Source organism: Zingiber officinale, chromosome 7A, assembly GCF_018446385.1.
Source record: "Zingiber officinale cultivar Zhangliang chromosome 7A, Zo_v1.1, whole genome shotgun sequence".
Classification (NCBI taxonomy): Eukaryota; Viridiplantae; Streptophyta; class Magnoliopsida; order Zingiberales; family Zingiberaceae; genus Zingiber; species Zingiber officinale.
In genome coordinates this window covers 132,680,669-132,702,574 of record NC_055998.1, presented here as the reverse complement: position 1 = coordinate 132,702,574, position 21,906 = coordinate 132,680,669, and the positions used below count along the sequence as shown (strand labels likewise).

The 21,906-nt window shown below is 36.0% G+C and overlaps 1 protein-coding gene across 3 annotated transcripts; it reads right to left on the bottom strand.

Annotated features, from left to right (window-relative positions):
• Window positions 1–1,116: 1,116 nt before the first annotated feature.
• On the bottom strand, window positions 1,117–19,019 carry LOC122002641 (FRIGIDA-like protein 3). 3 transcript variants are annotated; one of them, XM_042557889.1, is made up of 5 exons: window positions 18,865–19,019; window positions 12,713–13,088; window positions 12,044–12,619; window positions 11,251–11,420; window positions 1,117–1,740 (listed from the first exon to the last, which is right to left on the bottom strand). In XM_042557889.1, exons 2-5 carry the CDS (start codon window positions 13,077–13,079, stop codon window positions 1,300–1,302), a joined length of 1,554 nt encoding a protein of 517 aa, XP_042413823.1. In that variant the 5' UTR covers window positions 13,080–13,088; window positions 18,865–19,019; the 3' UTR covers window positions 1,117–1,299. The 3 variants fall into 3 exon arrangements, with proteins under 3 accessions (XP_042413823.1, XP_042413822.1, XP_042413821.1); XM_042557888.1 differs by adding an exon at window positions 14,776–14,978 and having other exon boundaries at window positions 12,044–13,088; window positions 18,865–18,992; XM_042557887.1 differs by having other exon boundaries at window positions 12,044–13,088.
• Window positions 19,020–21,906: the final 2,887 nt, after the last annotated feature.

Sequence of the window (21,906 nt, the reverse complement as noted above, 5' to 3'; positions counted from 1 at the left end):
ATCTTTGCTTCGCTTATATTATCCTTCTAATGTCTCACGCATTTAATAACAATTACGAATATATGGCTCATTTGTGTCTATTAAAAAAAAATCACCGATTGAAATTTGAATTCGTATTATATTATTGAAAATTATTAACACTGTCCCTAGATAATAATAATAATAATAATAATAATAATAATAATAATAATAATAATGATCTCAGAATTTTGGATTCAGGTTATAATACTATTGAGTATAAAGGAAAAAAAATAATTAATATCTTGTTCTCATATTTTTGAAATTGACAGATAATTTATCCTAAAATCTAAATCGTAAAAAAGATCAAGCTGTAAGATAATCCCATACACAAAACTCCCCGGTGTAGGATTCAGATCTCAGATTGAATCATATTTGGATGTATTATATGCATCTCAAAGTCTTAAGTGTAAGAAGAAGAAAATGGAGCGTTAAATTATCATCCAAATATTTGATTTTTAATTATAATATATTTATAGAAAATTTTCTTTTAAATAGAACATAATTATAAGATGTTAAATTTCTAGGTCGTCCATCCTGAGCACTTTCTAATTTATACTGATGACCAATAAAAAATATTTGTGAGATCGAACCAGTTGCCCCACGGAATGCCAAGTTATCACTCAAATATCCACTATTCGACCTCCAACTATGATACATTTATAGAGATTTTTCCTCCAAATAAAAGACAACCATGAGATGCTAGATTTTTATACCATCCACTATGAGTACTTTTTAATTTATCCTAACTACCAACGAAAATTTTCTATGCTTCCTGTTTAATATATATATTTTTTTTAAGAAAAAGAATTTTTAAATCCCTCATTTATGGCGCACTAAAGACGATAAACTTGAATACAACCAAATTTAAACCTCCCACGCCTAAGAGACAAGGCGATAAATCAGAGAGAAGCCATGATATTTAAAGAAACTAAAGAGTTTTAGAAGGTACTTGGCAAGTAATCCTTTGAAGTTACAATGACGAGCAATATAAATCAAAATCGTTGGCAAGTAATCCTTTGAAGTTAAATTGCCAAGTATAAGCAAAAGGAACGGCGCACAAGAAACAATCGTTGGCAACCCAGCCACAAACAAGAATGATAAAAAATATCAAACTGAACATTAGAAGAAAAACATCTGCGTCAGTCAAAAGGGTTAACACACATTAATACAGATAGATAAAATCTTCTGGTTATGCAGATTTATGAGATTAACATATAGGACCCAGTGGGTTAAAGTGCTAATAGTTAGACGAGATCGTGATCATTGTAGCTGTCTCCATTAGTGCAAATAGGCAGTCTGGTACTGGACTCGGTAAGCATTTCCATAATATGGGGGATGAGTAGGGGAAATGGGGTATGGAGTCGATCCCATCAGAGTAGGGTGATGGCTTTCAGCAGCATAGATATATTGTCTTTCGTAAGGGTATGGGAACCTCTCAGGGCTGTCATATGGGTGAGCAAACCTTTCGGATGCTGCCCGGTAAAAGCTTTTGTCGGGTATGCCAGTGACACGAGGATTGTAAATGCTTCCGCCAGCACGAGGCCTCTTCGACTGGGGCTTTGCAGCTTCTGCAGCTCTCCTCTTGTCTGCCTTTGCTTTCTCTAGCTGTATAATACGCTTCTGCAGTGGTTCGATAGGGTATTGCTCCTCCAGCTTATGTTCCTCGATGCATTTGATGACAGCTTTAAGAGCAGATAATTCACGTTCATTCATTTCATTCTGAAAAGAAAGGAATACAAGTAAATAGAGCTTATTTTTTATGATGCATGCAACTCAGCGCTGATCTGAAGTTTATTTTTACGATGCAATCACACTGCCGTAGTAAATAAGATAATAAAATGAAGAAACTTAAGCAAAGAAATGACTACTTGCCAAGTTATCAAAACAATAGCTCAAACTCCTATCTATTTTAATGTAACTATATGCATGTGTAGACATTTTTCAATATCTCAGAAAATCCTATAAGCATGTCTAGAAGGGGAGCCTTGGCGCAATGGTAAAGTTGTTGCTTTGTGACCAAAAGGTCACGAGTTCGAATTCTAGAAACAGCCTATTGCAAAAAACAGGGTAAGACTGCGTACAATGGATCCTTCCCCGGGACCCGCATAGCGGGAGCTTTGTGCACCAGGTTGCCCTTTCTTTCTTTCAGAAAATCCTATAAGCAACAAGCAACGATTGTCCCGATTATAGGCTAGAGCAATCGTAAGAAAAATAAAAATAAAGATGACCCAGAAGAATAAGTTATTTTTCAAATCATCTTCAATCCATGACATCCCAAGTCTTGTATGTGAAGTAAATGTACTCAATCACGTCTCATTACCACATAGCTTCATGACTGAGGAGCAACTCATGTTTACGTTATCACACAAAATATGCATGCAAAACACCAATTATGCAGCTCAAAGTTAGTTCAATCATGTATGAACATATAGGCAGTTTCTAGTAATGATGGTATCGCTAATTGCATTCAACCACTAATTCCATTGCTAAATATCAAGATTCTCTGGAATTGACATTTCAAACAGTTTTTCTAAGCAAAGAAACAGAAATGCCATTCTATGTTGTGCAGCGCCCAGAATAAGCCAATTTGTCAATATGAACCCTGATAACATTAATATCAGCATATGCAAAGGCTTCAAGCAGGCTCAACACATCAAACGCAGCAATTTAACTATTTGAAATTAGCTATTGTAAGAAAGATGCCAAATAGACCCGCCATTTAAACAAAGAGCATGGCTAACATCCATATCTACAACAGTTATTGCAATAATAATAATAATAAAATAAATTCGATTATGTGAAGTTATGGTTTGAACAGAAAGACTGAAAAACCAACACAGTAATAAACAGAAAAACCATTAACAAAATAAAACCAGTAACAAAATAAGTAATAATAGTTGAACATTAATAGTACGGTGAAGTTTTAACTCTTTTTTTTAGTCCAAAGAGTGATTTGTTTTTCTTGAAAAAGGGACTTGGTCAGGTAAGAGAGAACTATGTCTTATTTTTTTCTTTTCTTGTTTGTTTTCGAAGGAGCCTCGCCTCTTCAGGATCTCAACGTTGAACCGTTGCCCCGGCTTGCATAAGACTTTGGGTAGGATACCCTTCTTACTTAGCCTGCACAGGTCTTATAGGTTCTTATTTTGGTTATTCCTGATACAGTACCTATCGGTTACTAAGATAAGGACTAAGGAAAAGAACTAAGAATCTAAGAGAAATTCTGGATAATGTTTGTTACCCTGAAATTTTCTTGTCTTTCCTTAATTTGAATGATAAGGAGAAAAAAAAGATTGGGTCAAAAGAAAGTGCTATTTTGGAATTTTATCAACAATTTGCTTGTGTAGGCGGGGATCCGATATTTTCTGAGTCCTTATGTAAGGAATTACAAAAGGAATTTTTTCAACAAAGATATGAATTAAGAAGGATTGGTCAACGTAATATGAATCGTAGACTGAATTTTGATATACCTCAGAACAATACATTTTTGTTACCACGAGATAGACAGAATGGAGTATAGGTTCGGGATTGTTCAGTTCATCGTAAAAGTAAACATGGATTTTACTAATGGAGAATTTTTACCGGAAGATGGAATTTTTACCGCCAGAAACTTAGAGGTTTACATATTTTTACAAGTATTATATTAAGAAAACTTACAAAGACACTTGAGCACACTGAGGAATTTGAACACTTGCGTTGCCAGTGAGAGGAGTGGATGCCCGGAGAGGAGAGGCTGAGAGCTTTTTATAGGCAGAGTGCAGAGAGCTTGCTTGGAGAAGAATAAAAGTAGGGAGAGAAGAGAAAAGAGGGGACTGGAAAGATAAAGCTTAGTGAGAAACAGGTGGTTGTCCTTCAATCTGAGTGGAAAGCAAGAAGAGAAGAGAAAAAAGGAGCCTGGAAGGATAAGGCTTAGTGAGAGATAGGGTGTTGTCCTTCTGACTGAGTGGAAGTACTGTTGTTGTTTTAATGAAGAAAAACGTTAGCCATGATGTTTAGGTAAGTTCTAGTGGGGTTACTGGGAGATGTTGAAAACGTCTTGGGATATGTTGAAAATGTCATGGTGTCGTCAAGACTCCATTAGGTTGTCAAAATTATTATCGCTTGTGAGATCTAGAGAAGGAGTTTGAGAGTTTCCTGGGCCTGGATTCATGCTTCGGTGGAGTACTGCTTTGTATGCTCTAGCAGAGAGAATCGAACAAGCTAGTCTCTTCTGCAGAATCGTTCAGTTTTTTGTTGATAATGTTGGAGTAAAGTTGTGTTTTAAAGGAGAAAGAAAAAAAATCTGACGCCCATATCTTTTGGCCAATAAATTTTTTCAATATAGATCTCTTCTACTAAGAGGTAATTGTCGAGATATGTCAAATGGTCCCAAGCCCAATTGGTTCCTTGTACTCATGTTCTCTAGTGTTTTAGTTGATCCTCATAAGGAGCTTCCCAATCAAGATATGAGTCAGAAGAATAGTCTTTAAGTTCAAGTTGATATTCTCCTAACCAAATGTTTGGCTAATTCAATATTAAGATCAATCCATTCAATTGGAGAACTGTCAAAAGTATCGACTACAAAAGTTTCTTCTTCTTCTAAGGCCAGAGAAATAATAGTCCCAAACTTCTTAGGAAAACCTTTAACAGAGTCTGGATCATGTATCCAGACTTTATAAAGAAGTCCATGACCCATCAGAATGAAAGGAGTAATGAGCCTTCATTTGTATGAGGTTGCTTTATATTTTTCATAGTCTAGATTGACTTTGCGAAAGGAATATAGAAGTTGGCACGGATACTCATATTTAGCAGATTCTTCACAGCTAGACCAGTCTTCTAGCATTTGAGTTTTGGGCTAAATTCCGCTTCATAGACAATAGTTATTCCAGGAGTTTATAGAAAGACTACACAATTCAATAAAAGTATGTTGATTTCGAACATAAGAGTTTATGTCCTCAAGTATAGTATTAGGCAAGTTCAATAAATGGGTTGCTGAAGTTCTTTGGACAGAGGTTGTAGCAGCTTGTTCCTTTAATTGAGTGTGTGTCAAATAATTAGGCAGAGGAGACTTTTTGTCTGTTGAAAATGTAGGAGAGGAAGGAAGTCCATGAGCTCCTTCGATAATTTGTGCATATGTCGGAATCTCATGGGTTTGTGGCATAACAAAGCTTGTTACCAGAGTTGTTGTTTTTAATAAAGTGCTAATAAAAAAATTAGCACCAAGTTAGGCTCTGGTATCATTAAAAGCCTCTTCAAGCGAATAGTATCCTTTAAAAAAAGGATGTTTTAAACCTTATATTACTATATTTGTTTCTTCTCAAGTGGCATATACCTCAGCTTGTGTTCCAGAGAAGACGACATAACAAGAGAATTTCTTGCCAGCTGGTTTTTGTATGATTGTTAGAAAATAGTTTGTTAAAGCATTAATAACTGTAATCTTATGTCCAGAATTGTCAAGAATAGTTGAAATCCATCAAATATTATCATTGAGGTAGTGTTAGAAGTGATCTAACTTGTCTCTGAATGTAGAGTGGAATTGATCTTCATATAGTGTGAACTGTTCTAATTCTTGATTTCCAAACGTTAATGTTTTAGTAGCAAACGTTCGTACCTTCCTTGGCCTATCCATTGTTTGAAAGAGAAGGGGATTAGTGTAATAAGCGGGATAAAGTATCTACTAAAGAATTATTAATTTCTTTTATATGTTCCTAGTGAATGTGTAAACCCTTATTAATAATGGTATCTGTGAATTTAACCATCTCTTAGTATTTAATCCTTTTCTTAAACTTTTTGTCTATATTTGACTATAGCTTCACAATCTGTTTTAATAGTAATTTCTTGTTTATTGCAAATGAATAATCGGAATACTTCTAGACAATAAATAGCAGCTAATATTTCCAAAGTCTAGTGAAGTTAAATATTTTTTTTTAATTTCCTAGGGGCATATTTGTATAAGGTTTAAATAGTTTTAGGTTCATATTTGGAGGTTTTCTAAATAAAATGTCTCCCCATCCTGTTTCACATCCATCTATTTCAATGACTAAATAGTCAGAATCAAACGAGAGTGTTAACATTGGAATTGTTTTAACTAACTGTTTAATTTGTTGGACAAGTGTTATGTTTTGTTGATTGAAATGATTTTGTCCTATTAAGGATGTCTTATTGTACAAGGGACCGCTAATTTGACCTATATCTTTTAGATAAGATCTCACATAATTGAGGAGTCCTAATAAAGCTCTTAGAGTTTTAGTGTCCTCCATTTTATCGAAAAACAAGTATTTTAGCAGAGATATGAGATGAAGGGCTATTTGTCCCTGACCTATCTCAGCTCCTAGGAAATCAATATAGATAGTTGTTATTGTCATTTTCTTTCGAGAAATAATAAAACCATGTTTTTCGAATAGGTTAAAAATAATATGAAGATAAGCATAATGTTCTCGTTTAGTTTTAAAGAAAACTAAAATATCATCTATATAAGCACAAGTGAAAAGAGAAACATTTCAAAAAAAATATCATCCATTTTCCTTTGAAAAATTTGAGAGGCTACTTTAAGACCAAAAGACATAATAAGCCACTCGAAATGTCCTTCGAAGCAAGAAAAGGTTGTGCATTCAATGGACTCATGATGCATTTTGACTTGCGAAAATCCTGATTTCATGTCAAATTTAGACTACCGAGTTTTGAATTTTATTTAAAAGTTGGTCCTTGTCAGAAATTTTATAACTATCTTCTTGACAGTTATCATTAAGTCTCTTGTAGTTAAATACCATCCTAGATTGATCACGTTTATCTTATGCTCCTTTTTTCACAGATACCATTATTAATAAGGGTTTACACATTCACTAGGAACATATAAAAGAAATTAATAATTCTTTAGTAGATACTTTATTCTGCTTATTACACTAATCCCCTTTTCTTTCAGACGATGGATAAACCAAGGAAGGTACGAACGTTTGCTACTAAAACATTAACGTTTAGAAATCAAGAATTAGAACAATTCACACAACATGAAGATCAGTTCCACTCTACATTTAGAGACAAGTTAGATCACATCCAACACTACCTCATTGATAACATTTGATGCATTCCAACTATTCCTGACAGTTCTGAACATAAGATTGTAGTTATTAATGCTTTATCAAACTATTTTTTAACAACCATGCAGAAACTAGCTGGCAAGAAATTCTCTTGTTATGTCATCTTCTCCGGAACACAAGCTGGGGTATATGCCACTTGAGAAGAAACAAATATAGCAATATAAGATTTAGAACATCCTTTTTTTTTTAAAGGATACTATTCGCTTGAAGAGGCTTTTAATGATACCAGAGCCTAACTTGGCCAACTATGCCACAAACCCATGAGATTCCGACATATGCACAAATTATCGAAGGGGCTTATGGACTTCCTTCCTCTCCTACATTTTTAACAGACAAAAAGTCTCCTCTGCCTAATTATTTGACACGCGCTCAATTAAAGGAACAAGCTGCTACAACCTCTGTCCAAAGAACTTCAGAAGCTCATTTATTGAGCATGCCTAATACTATACCTGAGGACATAAACTCTTATGTTCGAAATCTAGCAGAACAGTCTATATTACAGACTTTTATTGAATTATGTGAAATCTTGAAAGCTTTCCATAAGCCCCCCCCCCCCCTAGGATAACTGTTGTTTATGAAATAGAATTTAGCCCAAAATTCAAATGGCAGAAGATTGGTCCAGCCTGTGAAAAATCTGCTAAATATGGTGTCCATGCCAACTTCTATATTTCTTCGACAAAGTCAATCTAGACTATGAAAAATATAAAGCAACCTCATACAAAGGAAGTCTCATTACTCCTTTCATTCTGATGGATCATGGACTTCTTTATAAAGTTTGGATACATGATCCAAACTTTGTCAAAGATTTTCCTAAGAAGCTTGGAACTATTATTTCTGCCTTAGAAGAAGAAGAAGAAACTTTTGTAGTCTGTACTTTTGACAACTCTCCTCCTGAATTGATTGATCTTAATATTGAACTAGCCAAACATTTGGTCAAACTCGACATCAATGAAGTTAGAGGATATCAACCTGAACTTGAAGACTATCCTTCTGACCCATATCTTGATTGGGAAGCTCCTACTTTTGGGGATCAACTAAAACACTGGAGAGCATTAGTATAAGAAACCAATTGGGCTTGGGACAGTTTGATAAATCCTGACAATTATCTCCTAGTAGAAGAAACCTATACTCAAAGAATCTATTAGCCAAAAGATATGGGCACTAGATTTTTTTCCTTTCTCCTTTAAAACACAATTTTACTCCAACATTATCAACAAAAAAATTGAACGATTCTGCTAGTAGAGACTAGCCAGTTCGGTTCTCTCTACCAAAGCATACAGATCAGCACTCCACCAAAGCATGAATCCAAACCTAGCAGAAAGCTCTCAAAATCCTTCTCTAGATCTCACAAGCGACAATAATTTAGATAACCTAATGGAGTCCTAACGACAACCATGACGTTTTCAACATCTCCCAATACGTTTTCAACATCTCCCACAGTAACCCCACTAGAACTTTACCTAAACGTTAGTCATGACATTTTTCTCCATAAAACAACAACCGTACTTCCACTCAGATAGAAGGACATCCACCTGTCTCTCACTAAGCCTTATCCTTCTAGGTCCCTCTTTTCTCTTCTCTCCCTGTTTTCCACTCAGACAGAAGGACAACAACTAACTGTCTCTCACTGAGCCTTATCTTTCCAGGTCCTTCTTTTATCTTCTCTCCCTACTTTCCTTCTTCTCCAAGCAAACTCTCTCCATTTTGCCTATAAAAAGCTCTCAACCTCTCCTCTCCAAGCATCCACTCCTCCAACGCAAGCATTCAAATTCCCCAGTGTGTTTTCTAGTGTGCTCAAGTGTCTTTGTAAGTTTTCTTTATGTACTACTTGTAAAAATATGTAAATCTTTAAGTTTCTGTCGGTAAAAATTCCATCTTCCGGTAAAAATTCTCCATTAGTAAAATCCATGCTTGTTTTTACGATGAACTGAACGCTCCTTGACCTAGTCAGGAAGCCTATGCTCTATTCCGTCTATCTTTTTTTAGTTCTTTTCCTCAGTCCTTATCTTAGTAACTGATAGGTACTGTATTAGGAATAACCAAAAGAAAAACCTATAAGACCTGTGCAGGCTAAGAAGGGTATCTTACCCAAAGTCTTATGCAAGCCGGGACAACGATTCAACGGTGAGATCCTGAATAGGTGAGGCTCCCTAGAAAACAAACAAGAAAAAAAAAAAGATAAGACAAAATTTTCTCTTATCTGACCAAGTCCCTTTTTCAAAAAAAAAAAAAACAAATCGCATTTGGGACTAAAAAAAAAGTTAAAACTTTACCGTGCTATTATTGTTCAACTGTTATTACCTATTTTGTTACTGGTTTTACTGTTCTACTGTTTACTACTGTACTGGATTTACTGTTCAACTATTTATTACTGTTCAACTATTCAAACCATAACTTCAAATAAGTACACAATCGAATTTATTTCATATCATGCAGACCTTTGTCAACTGTACAATGTTCAATGAAGTGCGCATGTTTGTCCCTTGCATTTTTTTTGGATACAGATGGAATTCCCTCTGCACCTTCGGTTCTAATTTCATGTTAAATTAATTAACCACTTATCTTAAAGGCTCAAGCTATGAGGAAAGAGATCAATTTATATATTTATATTGTGAAAGGTAAGAATGTGCCGACATTATACAAAAGGATTGTCACACCACATATCAGATATGTGAAAGCCAACTGAAGCACAATTGCACACCATCAAGGACTATCCTATTATGAGTTTAAGCAGATTTCATTGCAATTATTCATGCAATATGCCAGAATCCAGCAAGGGGTAATTATTATGGATACAAATTACTAGGATTTACCAAGTTCCACTATAAAAAAATCTAAGCAAACTTGATAGTAAGGAATTGCAGTTCTCTCACATGAATTTAGCAAACTAAAAACAGAATGCCATATCATAAATTCTTATTAATCAACCCAGAACTAATATCCGCATGTCTTTAGAAAAAGGTTGTGGCAGTTTCCAATATTTGTGGGAAAAAATGGATAATAAGAAAGGAAAAATACTCAGTTCAGTTCCATCATCTGATAAAATAGGAAGGCCATCATGTATAGTAATCAAGGATTGAAATCACAATCCATGGTGGAATTTTGATCAATCAGAACATATGATTCTGTTACCAAATTGAAGAGCTGACACATGCTATCAACAATGAAATGAAGGTAAAGAAGATGAAAAAGAAAAAGATGAAGACAAGACAACTATATAAATAGGGGCATCGTTTAAAATGCTATTCCATGCGTATGTTTTAGTTTCCGATTAGAATGATATAATTTTAATATTGTCTTACGTTGACATTTCGCATGCTTTAACAGGTATTGAAGTATGCCACAGCGAATTTAGGTGAGTTTTATCACATTCATACTCTTCTTTCACTTAATTTATTTACTTATAAAAATAGCAATATAATAATTAAATAGTCAATTGAATATTTTTTTATTATATAATACTATACCAATATTTGATAAGTTTTGTCATGTGTTAAAGTATCCCAAGATGAATTTAACTGTATTTGACATAAATTTTCTACTTGTTAATAAAGATTATATCAATTAGTAATTGAATCAAAAATGATTTCATATATTTTTTACTTCAATGTTGGTGTAAAATTACAGTTAAAATCTTATTCTGCTTAGTTTACTTACCTGTAAAAAAAATTAAAGGTACATTAGATTAGAATTTAGGAGAAAATAAGAAATAAAAAATAACAAGGACTATTAAAATCCATCTTAATGTGTGTTGTAGCATAACAACGGCGCATTAGTGTTGGCACAATATGATGAGCCCTATAGGTCCAGGCAACATGAGAAACTACTAGTGTCACTCAATATCAGATTTCAATAATTTAGGCATTTTAGCTATGATGCTCGACATGATACATGATTTCAATCATAGTTCTAATCTTAATTCGACTAAGGTAATAAATAATTTAACAGTTCATCATCAAGATAGATAGAAAAAAGAGGGTAACTTATTGCAATAAGGGTAATTTGCCCAAACAGTTCAGACACAAGACCAGTTGTGGCATCAATCATTCATTGATAAAACCCCACCTTAACAACTAACTATAAAATAAAATGGAGGTCAGTTAGTAGGCAATTTTATCAATTCAAAATAAGACATTCTAGTGGACAAGATCACAACCTGTGTACCAGGTGACATGCTTCCAGCTTTAACCTGAGATACCTTTCTTGCCTCCTTTAGATACTCTTTCAGCAATGGAACCGGAGTGAACCGTTCTGTAAGCTCAAATGCATATGCAAGATTAACAGCCTCAAGTTGCCTCCCACTATTCTGAAGAACTTCAATCAAACCTGAGAACGAATGATCCAATTAGAAGAAGGAAAGCAACCACAAAAAGGATGTAATAGAACCATAGATTTCTAAGATTAGTCCAAATAAACGGACTGCAAAACAGATATTCTATCATATATAGATGCCTAGCAACCTACTACCTTTTGGGGACCTATTTGTAGATATTCAAGTGTACAAGGATGGTAAGTACATTGATAATATGAGAATATGCATATAGGTAGAGGGAACACTATCTCACAGATTACCCCTACTAATTTTCCCTGTATTAGCACACGAAGCTTGATAAAAATAAAAGATATACTACTAGAAGATAATTGAATGCTTCAAGCAATGATGAAAGAAAACTTTAATAACAATCTCAAAAAGAACTAGTGGCCAAAATTACATTTTTGAATGGTGAAGCATTTGAACCTTGAAAATTTTCAAATGAAAACATAAGATCTGACACTGGATATTGACTGGGTTACTTGGAATTTTTTTCTGATATGTTATTCTTAATTATTGGATGTTGTTTTATACTATCTAACATTATCCTGAACATCCTACCACAATATTAAATATTATAAGTAAATCTTGACATCAACATCACCCTAGTATTATAACTAAGATAAAGACAGCAAACCTGGCATTTTATGTGACAAACCAAGTGAACGACACAAGTCGACAGTTTGACGGCGCCGTGTAACAGCTGGCATTAGTTTGCAGATTTCATCTTGTTTGAATTCTGAGATAATATCAAAAGTAGCCAAAAGCTGAAGAAATGCATGTGCTTCCAATGAGTTTCCACAGCTGGCTTCAATGTCCAGATGATCCAATTTTGGTTTCCATTCTTTAGCTATTACCTTTGCTTTCTCTTTAATATCTGGTGTCAGTATTTTCTGATCCGGCAGTGAATCTTGTGCATCATCAGCCAACAACTGTTCGAGTGATTCCATTAGCATGAGACAAGTCCTTCGTTGACCCAAAAGATTCCCATCTTTCTTCAATCCTATATTCTCTGTAGTGTAGAAGCCCTTCAGGGAATCCAAGACTAGAATGAAAGGATTTGGTGCCCTTTTAAGTGCAAATGGGACTTCTTCACGTATGGAATTTACATTCTTCCTATTGTTTGAGACAAATTTATGTAGTCCTTCTGAATCCATTTCTGCACAGAGTTTCACCAGCTCTGATGGGTGTTCAATGCCAGCATCTCCATTTGCTGTAGGACACACATCTAAGTCAGAATTAGACGGTACAACACAGAATTTTTCTTCCAGAATAACATCAGCCATGACATTTCTAGCACCCTCACCATCAGCAATAAGTTCTGGGGAACAGGTTTTGTATTGATCAAATAAAGCAGCAAGAGCAGCATCTCTCTTTTCCTGCAATTTATCTAGTGATGCAAGCTCCTTGGTTACAACAGCAGCCTTCCGTTTCTCCAGCATCTCTTGGGTATTCATGAACTGTGTAGCATATTCCTTCTCCTGATTTTCCAATTCAATAAACTTTTTCTTTAGAGACTTCTCAAGGCCATGAAAATGTTCTTCTAGTTCTTTCCATTTCAAGTTCAGAGATATGGCACTGTGACTCTCAAGTTCAACAAATGCCTGATGCAATTGCTGTATCTTTGTAGTAGTAGAATCAATAAGTGTAGCAACAGATTCCTTATCAGCCATAGCAGATTACTACCAGAAAAGAAAAATAAGTCTTTAGACAACAAGCAGTAAATCAAAAAATGAATTGGTTGAAATAGAATCAAAGACCTAACAAGTCAATCAAAACTGGCCACACTGCCACATAGGAAAGAAGTCAAATGTCGGATTCATAGAAATGGTTGCCTAGCCAACACAGAGTTCTATGGAGGGAGATTGTCCAGGCATAATCATGGAATGGTGCCATCCAAAAAATAAAGCTGTTGTTTATCTATTGATGCTTTTGTAAGATAGATTTTATAGTATATGCTGTATGGTTCCTGTTGCAATAATGCAATATGTCACTTACCAAATTTCATCTTTTGCTGAAGTTTGGTTATCAGAAAGCTCAAGTTCCTTTTTTTTTAAAACGATAAGAATCATATGTTACACAACATTGAACCAGAAAGCGTATATCTGGAATAATGAGGCTGAGTTTACCTTCTATATTTACTTGACTGCTTATTATAGATCTAACCCTTAGTAGCATGTGATCAACAGTCATAGAATCATAAGTATCTAGAAGGGCAATAAGTCATATTATGATAGCTCACAGAATACTAATACTATAGTGTTTTAATGTTCATAGGGAGAGTTGTAGCAGTCACAATGCAAGATCTGAATTCTACTATTTTAAGGCAGCTACAGTTAATTATGTTGGAACCCCGTGGTAGTTTTGATATGATCAATCAGGTTAAGTTAGGTCCTATTGTGTTTGGCCCTTATGTCTAAGTGTGCAAGAGCTTAGGAACATAAGAAATCGAGCGGAAAACGCAGCTAGCGAGAAGGATGGCACGGGAAGAGAGCCGATGGGTTCGGTGCATCCAAGGGACGAGGTGCTGCGAAAGAGTACACCGGTAGACGAGAAGGACGTGCGCGACGTTCCGCGGGACAAGAAGTCGGAGTGAAAGCCTGCTCGAGAAGAAGGCCGAAAAATAGGTCCGGGTGAGCCCTATTTCGGATGGTCGCGATCACCCAGACGATCGAAGCAGCAGAAGAGCGAAAGGAGGCTGGAATTGCTGCCAGAGGCGCCTTCAAAGTGAATTGAAGGCGCCCCCGCACCTTCACTGTGGAAGTCGCCTTCCATGGCCGGAAGGCGCCTTCGATGAACAGTACAAAGGCACCTTCCAGCCCTATGAAAGGCGCCTTCAAGTCACATATAAGATTTTTCAGGGGCTATAAAAAGACCCCTGGACCTAGGAAATAAAGATCAACTCTTGTATTATTTTCCTAGCAATAGTCTGAGCAACTAACGAGTGTAAAAAGCTTCTCCGCCTTCACCGAAGGAGATTTTTAGAGTTTTCATTGTCCTTGGATTAACAACCACCTAGGTTGTAACCAAGTAAACCTTGTGCCTCTTCCTTCATTTTCTTGTTGTATAATTGCTGCTAATCTGAGTTGAACGATCGAGAAAGATGTTTGTTTTACTTTTTGACAGATAAACTCAATCCCCTCTTGCCGGCCCTAATTGGTCCAACAAGTGGTATCAGGGTCGGACGCCTCAGAAGGACTAACCGCTGACTGAAGCAACGAGACGATGGTCGGTGCAAGCATCCACCCACCAAAATTCAGGGGAGACTTCGCGCAATGAAAACGCCGGATGAAGGTATTCTTTAAAACAAATTTTGAGATCTGTTAATTATGAAATATGATTTTGTAGTTCTGAAAGACAGAAGAATACCAGTGGACAAAGAAGGAGCAAACCGATTTCGTGGTGAATGGTAAAGCAGAATTACATCTGCTCAGCGTTCTTCCGCCCTAGGAAGTCAATCGAATCGGCAACTACGACTCCTCCAAAGAGCTTTGGGAGCAGTTCCTAGAACTCCATGAAGGCACTTCGGAAGCAAAGTTAGCAAGGCGAGACATCCTCCGAACCCAACAAACCTGCGGATGAACAATGGAGAAAAGGTAGTGCAACTCCAAGCACGAATCAAAGAACTCATCACTTAGCTCAATAATCTTAGAGAATCAGTAACAAACCGAGATTCAATCCGGTATACGCTCAACGACTTTCTAAGAACTCCAGAATGGTCATCCTTAGTAGATGCATACTACATCTCTACGGATTTTGAGGTAAGTACACTAGAGAATTTGTTTTCTACTTTTGAACTTCACAAAACTCGATGTGCATATTCTAAAGAAATCAAAAATTCGAACAACAATTTTGCCTTGAGAGCCAAGAAGGAAGGTCTTGACTCCGAAGCGTCAATTGACGAAGATGAAGCGACACTACTAGTAAGAAAATTTAATAAATTTATTAAATCTAATAAATTTAAATCGCAGACGAGAAACCATTATCGAAACAAAAGGATGGTTTGATGCTACAACTGCAACGAAGAATGACACATCAAGGATGACGGCCCACAACTGAAGAACAAAGACATGGAAAAGAATAAGAAGTCAACTCAGCCCAAACATAATCTAAAAGCCACATGGGATGAATCGTCGTCCTCCGACTCCGAAATCGAAACCGCCAAACTAGCCCTAATAGCAGACCATCAAAAGGAAGACGAAACCAGCTCAGAGATGAACATCGACAAAGGGGGAGGATCATCAGAGGAAAGCTGCGATGAAGGGGGAGCATCAGAACTTAAGGTAAGTGAGGTACGCGCTCTTTCACCCGAATAATCTTTTCAGTTCATTAAAGTTCTTTCTAAGGATTTAGTTAAACTAGAAAAAGAAAACAATGATTTGAAAAGACAATTAGCAAAAGCATGCCCATTAGATTTGTTTGATAATTTAAAAATAGAAAATGATAAACTGAAAACAGAAATAGAATACTTGAAAAATCGTGCATGCTTAAACAATCAAAATATTAAGAGATATAATAATTTGAATTGGTATATTAGACATAACCAGAGACAAATTAGGAATGTTCCTAAAAATTATGTACCTCCAAAATTTCTGATTAATCCAGTAGGTAGAAACTTATTTTGGGTTCCAAGATCATACCTAGACTAAAATTCTTTTATAAAAGAGTTAAATTGAATATTAATTTCTTTAAAAGGCTTTGTCTAAGAAAGTGATTGTTGCTCCAATATCCAAAAAGATCTAGTGCCTCGCCACAACCTGGAAGCCAATTAACGAAATAAATATTTAATTAACTAACAGTTAAAACGATTTACTCTATTAACAAGGTTAGACTTTTTTTACAAAATATTTTTTCGTTAATTTTTTTAAATACAAAGTACGACTTTATAAAAAATTTTAAACATTCTGTTTACTATTTTATTAAGTACCCCTCAAAATTAACTTCAAAATATTCTAACTTCTTATGTTATTTTTTGATGTGATCAAAAGGGGAGGAATATGTACAAGTTGGAGAATTTAGGGGGAGATTTTAAAATTTTTTGAATTTTGCAAACTTTTAAATTTTGCAACATTATACTTAATGTTCCTAAAATGTTATTATTGCAATTTCTTTACAATATTTTTATTGTTTTTATCCTAACTTGAATTGGGTTGATGCATATCAAAAAGGGGAGATTGTTGGAACCCCGTGGTAGTTTTGATGTGATCAACCAAGTTAAATTAGATCCTGTTGTATTTGATCCTTGTGTCTAAGTGTGCAAGAGCTTAGGAACACAAGAAATCGAGCGGAAAATGCAGCTAGCGAGAAGGATTGCACGGGAAGGGAGCCAACGGACTCGATGTATTCGAGGGACGAGGTGCTACGGAAAAATACACCGGTGGACGAGAAGAACATGCGCGACGTTCCGAGGGACGAGAAGCCGGAGCGAAAGCCTACTCGAGGAGAAGGCCAAAAAATGAGTCCGGGTGAGCCCTATTTCAGATGACCGCGATCACCCAGGCGATCGGAGCAGCAGAAGAGCGAAAGGAGGCTGGAATTGCTGCTGAATTAAAGGCGCCTCCGCACCTTCACTGTGGAAGGCACTTTCGATGAACAGTACGAAGGCGCTTTCCAGTCCTATAGAAGGCGCCTTCCAGTCCTATAGAAGGCGCCTTCGACCAAGCTAATTTTAGCCGTTGCCAAAGGGTAAAGCTTTATCCTTTGGCGCCTCACTGGAGGCGCCTTCCAGCCCTACGGAAGGCGCCTTCCAGCCCTACGAAAGACGCCTTCCAGCCCTACGGAAGGCGCCTTCAAGCCATGGATAAGATTTTTCATCATCTTAAAAAGACCCTGGACCTAGGAAATAGAGATCAACTCTTGTATTCTTTTCCTAGCAATAGTATGAGCAATTAACGAGTGTAAGAGGCTTCTCCACCTTCACCGAAGGAGATATTTAGAGCTTTCATTGTCCTTGAATTAACAACCACCTAGGTTGTAACCAAATAAACCCTGCGTCTCTTCCTTCATTTTCTTGTTGTTTATTTTAATTATACTATTGTTGCTAATCTGAATTGAACAGTCGAGAAAGTGTTTGTTTTACTTTTTGACAGATAAACTCAACCCTTGCCGGTCCTAACTGGTCTAACAGATTATATTATGATAACCTGCAGAATACTGATGCCAAAGTGTTTTAATGTTCATAGGGAGAGTTGAAGCAATCACATGGCAAGATCTAAAGTTAGCGTCCTACTTTAAGGCAGCTACTTGCATCAAATGTCAAATGTAATTCCGTTTCATTTCTCAGCACTAAATATTTGTATACAAAAGTCTAGCATTGAGACACATGATATGCCAAAAGCATAACAACTTTCAGAAATTGAGGATAGGAACAGAGAGAGGGAAAAAGTCATTTTAGGTTAAGATTGTTTAACTTGAATGAATGGACATAATAAGGCTCAAATATCTATATACCACCAAAATTGATGACTAAAAATTGCTGATAGACAACAGAAAGGAAAGCATTGAAAATAAAAGAACCACGTGGGAAGAAAAACATCTGTCACCTTTGGAGTGGGAACACTTAAGGAGAACAAAAATGACTGTAAATTTAAATACGTGCAGGTACTAGCATGGTCTCGCTTTGGTTGTTACTTGTAAGCACACTATAAACAACAACATAATTTTAGATGGTCAACGATAGACGCTCAAGACATAAACTGCTAGATCTTTTTAAGAATCAAGAACCATTATTCATCATTGCAGAAAGCATTTGAAATTTGATATCTCAGAAAGAATAAACAAAATATCAAGTTGGTATTTGTCCTCTGTTTTTATGACAACATTTTTAAGATGAAAACTTTCATTTCTCTCGAGAATATCACTCAAGTATACAAAAATCTCAGCAAAGTAGGTGATCTAATTATCTCATTATCAACCATTCTGTTCCAACTAACCATATAACTGGATGCAAATGGCTCCTAAGCATCCATTTTTGACAAATCACAACTGCAGTTAACTCAAATTAGCGCTAGACAACCTAGACTCGCTTTCTTGCGAGACTCACTTCTCACGAACTATCCGCCTCACTAGGCATCACTCGAAAAGGTCACCGTACCTTAAACCCTGAAACACAGACTACCTAGACAAGCCAATGCAAAAGGCAAGTAATATTCAACTGAGGAAAAGAACAAACAAATCCCCTAAAATAAACACAACCAATAGGGTCTCGATCATAACTTGCGAAACCCTAGAAACCACACAAGAACCTAAAGAGTCAATTTCGAGCTTCAAAACCCCAACTCCAGAAACCTAAGCGAAAAATACCGGAGTGTCATCCAAATCCAGACTCCAGTAGAAGAAAATCACGGCCCCCCGACCTCAGATCAACAAAAAAGCACCGGGAGCCAAGATCCGACCGTGAAGAGTCGAACGAAGCGACCGATCCCATAAGAAACCGATAGAATGGGAAGGAAAACTCACATGATTCCGTTAGGGATCAGCAGAGCGGGAACATCGACCGAAGCCTCCCATCGAAATGACGACACAGTGAGAAAAAGGAAAGTGGGAAAAGAGCAGCATTTCCTCGGATCCTTTTTGTTTTTTTTGTTTATCACTTTGCCTAGCAGAGCGTCGACGGAGCTCGGGGAGACGGTGGGATGCAAACCGTCCATCGTCGAATTGACGGCGGGGATGGCCGTGGAGAAGAAAAATATTTATATATATTACATCAAAATTTTTAAAAAGATGATATTTATATTTATAATGTGAATGCAATTTCGGTTGTCTGCGCGTGGATGAGACAAAAATGAGTTATGCAGTGATGGCTTAGTCCATCACTTAAATCGGCTCGTATTAAGATCTCGCCTTTGTCTTATAGGCGCATCTCCACGTCCGACCAATTAATAAGAGGTATGCAATCGCCGTCGTAATACTCTCCACCGACCAACTTCTTACGGCAATCTGAGATTTATGCAAATCGCCCATGAATGCAGTATGCAGCCGTCCATCTTTGTATCGTAAATTGTGATTCAGAATCCGATTCTAATAAGTGAGATCCGGTAGGTGAGATCGTTTAGTCTATTCTATGGATTATAAAATAAATCATATAAATTAATATAAATTAATGAGAAATGATATTCTTAAGAAAAATTTTTAAGGATAGATATATAAATAATGAGATCTAAAAAAAATGAAATGATGGATCCTTTTCTTATGAGTATCATAGCTCTAAATTAATTGATTAATTTAGATGGATCCTAACTAAATAAATAAAATCTATTCAAATAAATTAATGAATATAATGGTCCATCATCTGAATCGCAAAGTACAATTCAGAGGATTCATTCTCCCAGTAGATAAGATCCTTTGGTCCGCACTTTATGGACCAGATGATAGACCATATAAGTTGACTAGTTGATTTAAATAGACCTCATCTACTAAATAGATAGATCTATTCAAATCAACCAATGAATGCAGTGGTCCATTCTTTGAATAGCAAAGTACGGTCTAAAGGATCCGTTCTTCCAGCAGGCGCTAGGCGGGAACCTCTGGTTCCCACTTTGCTAACCAAAGGATGGACTGCATAGGCTGATTTCGATGAATCTCATCTGCTAAATAAATGGGGTCTATTCAAATCAACCAATGAATGTAATGATCCATTCTCTGAAGTATGGATCGCAAAGTACGATCCAAAGGATCCGCTCTCCCAGCAAGCAAGATCCTCTGATCCACACTCTACGGATCAGAGACCACATAGGTTAATTGGTTGATTTGGATGGAACTCATATGTTAAACAGATGAAGTCTATTCAAATCAACCAATAAATATAATGATCCATTCTCTGGACTTGTAAAATATGGTCCAAAGGATCTACTCTCAATCATGAAGGCTTCATTAAGATCCTAGAGTGTTAAATCATTATTCAAATATTTATGATTTAATTTTATATATTTGTTAAAAAAATTTATCTAAATGATATGTAATGCTGAAATTCATCGTCTATTACGAATACTTTATAATTTATTATAATGGTTGATAAAAAAAATTTTATGGACCAAATGGATCATTCTAAATTCAGTATTACTGATTAAAGTTTTGTTTTTGATTTTTTTGTCACATGAAGGATGCACCTAAAATGTCCGAATGACCAGAAGCCGAATCTAAATTTCATATTTCTTAAAAAGACATTTATTTTCGATTATATCTCTCCTGTCTTTTTAGCTTTAAATTAAAAGAAAAAAAACTAATTTTTTATCTTAAAATTTAATAAAAATACAAAATAAGTTAATAAAAATTATAAAATTAAAAGAACGTTAATGGAAATAATTTTTAAATTATTTTTTAATAGCCAATTACAAAAGAAAAAAATTATAAAATAAAAAATATTTTGATGATAATTTTTAAGGATCAGTATTATTGTGGTACTATTATTTAAAGAATAGAACAACTACCGTATTGAAATTTTAAAAATCTTTTGAGTAATGCGGAAATGACTCCAAGTTGATAACTTAGGATATGACAGGATTTAGGATCACTGTAAAAAATCTATCAGACTTGAAATTAGTCCAATCAAAGTTTCCTAAGTGGTTTTGATTGAAATCAATTGTTGGACCTTAAAGTAGTTAGAATTGCTGGCCCCAATGCAAGAGCCCCCAACCGACAGGGAATGTTAGGGTTTTGGCCCCCAAGGGTGTGGTTGGACCTCGTCAACGTGAGGAACTAGTCATAACCTAAAGGTTCATCGACTCGGCAAGTGAAGTTAGGATTTGAACTTGCGTTGGTGAAGACGGGCCTGATAGGCTGGTGGGAGTCCTTCGTGAATGTTACCTCTTCCTCATTGGCCTTCAGCATGGTGGCAGCTGAATAAATTGACAAGCATTCAGTTAAATATTAAAGCTAATACGAGCAAAAAATCTAACCGAATGAAGCTGTTAGAGGGGTTAGATGAGACTTAGCTTGAATTTGTGAAGTAACCTCTTCTCGAGTAGTCGAACTTCAGATCTTGCATCTTCTGGGGTGAAGTAAAGTAGCTCCTCTCTAAATTATAATTTTTCAAGGTAGGAGCTTAAGAGTAATTCGAGTTGTCAATGAGTTAGCCAAGTCATAGGGACTGGGGGCTTCACAAAGAAAAACAAAGGTTTCTACCCCCTTGTACAATGACGGGTAAAATAAAAAATAAAAGATTTGAGGCGATAGGGGGGTTTGGTATAGTTGGAAGAGGATGACTACACCAGAGACGATTCAGAAGGAGTTGGGACTAAGCTAGGATAAGGGAATATGGAAATATCACGACACTTTAAAAAAATAAGGCCGGAATGAGAAAAGCGCAGTCCACTCAACAAATGACTCCTACAAAATATCACAAAACGAGAGGGGGAATGGTTGTTACCATTCAGAAGGACTATCCGATGATCAGCTAGGATTCCATAGATTGTCCTTATTTGATCCAAGGGTTGCTGGTGAAACTTGACTCAATAAACCTATACCATGAAGCAGAAGAAGACTCCACAACTATTGAGAGGC

Coding starts and splice junctions, on each gene's coding strand:
- LOC122002641 (XM_042557887.1), bottom strand. CDS start 13,079: ATGGCTGATAAGGAATCTGTTGCTACACTTATTGATTCTACTACTACA. Junction 11,421..12,043: donor TTTGTCACATAAAATGCCAG/GTTTGCTGTCTT, acceptor ATTCGTTCTCAG/GTTTGATTGAAGTTCTTCAG. Junction 1,741..11,250: donor GCATGTCACCTGGTACACAG/GTTGTGATCTTG, acceptor CTTTCTTTTCAG/AATGAAATGAATGAACGTGA.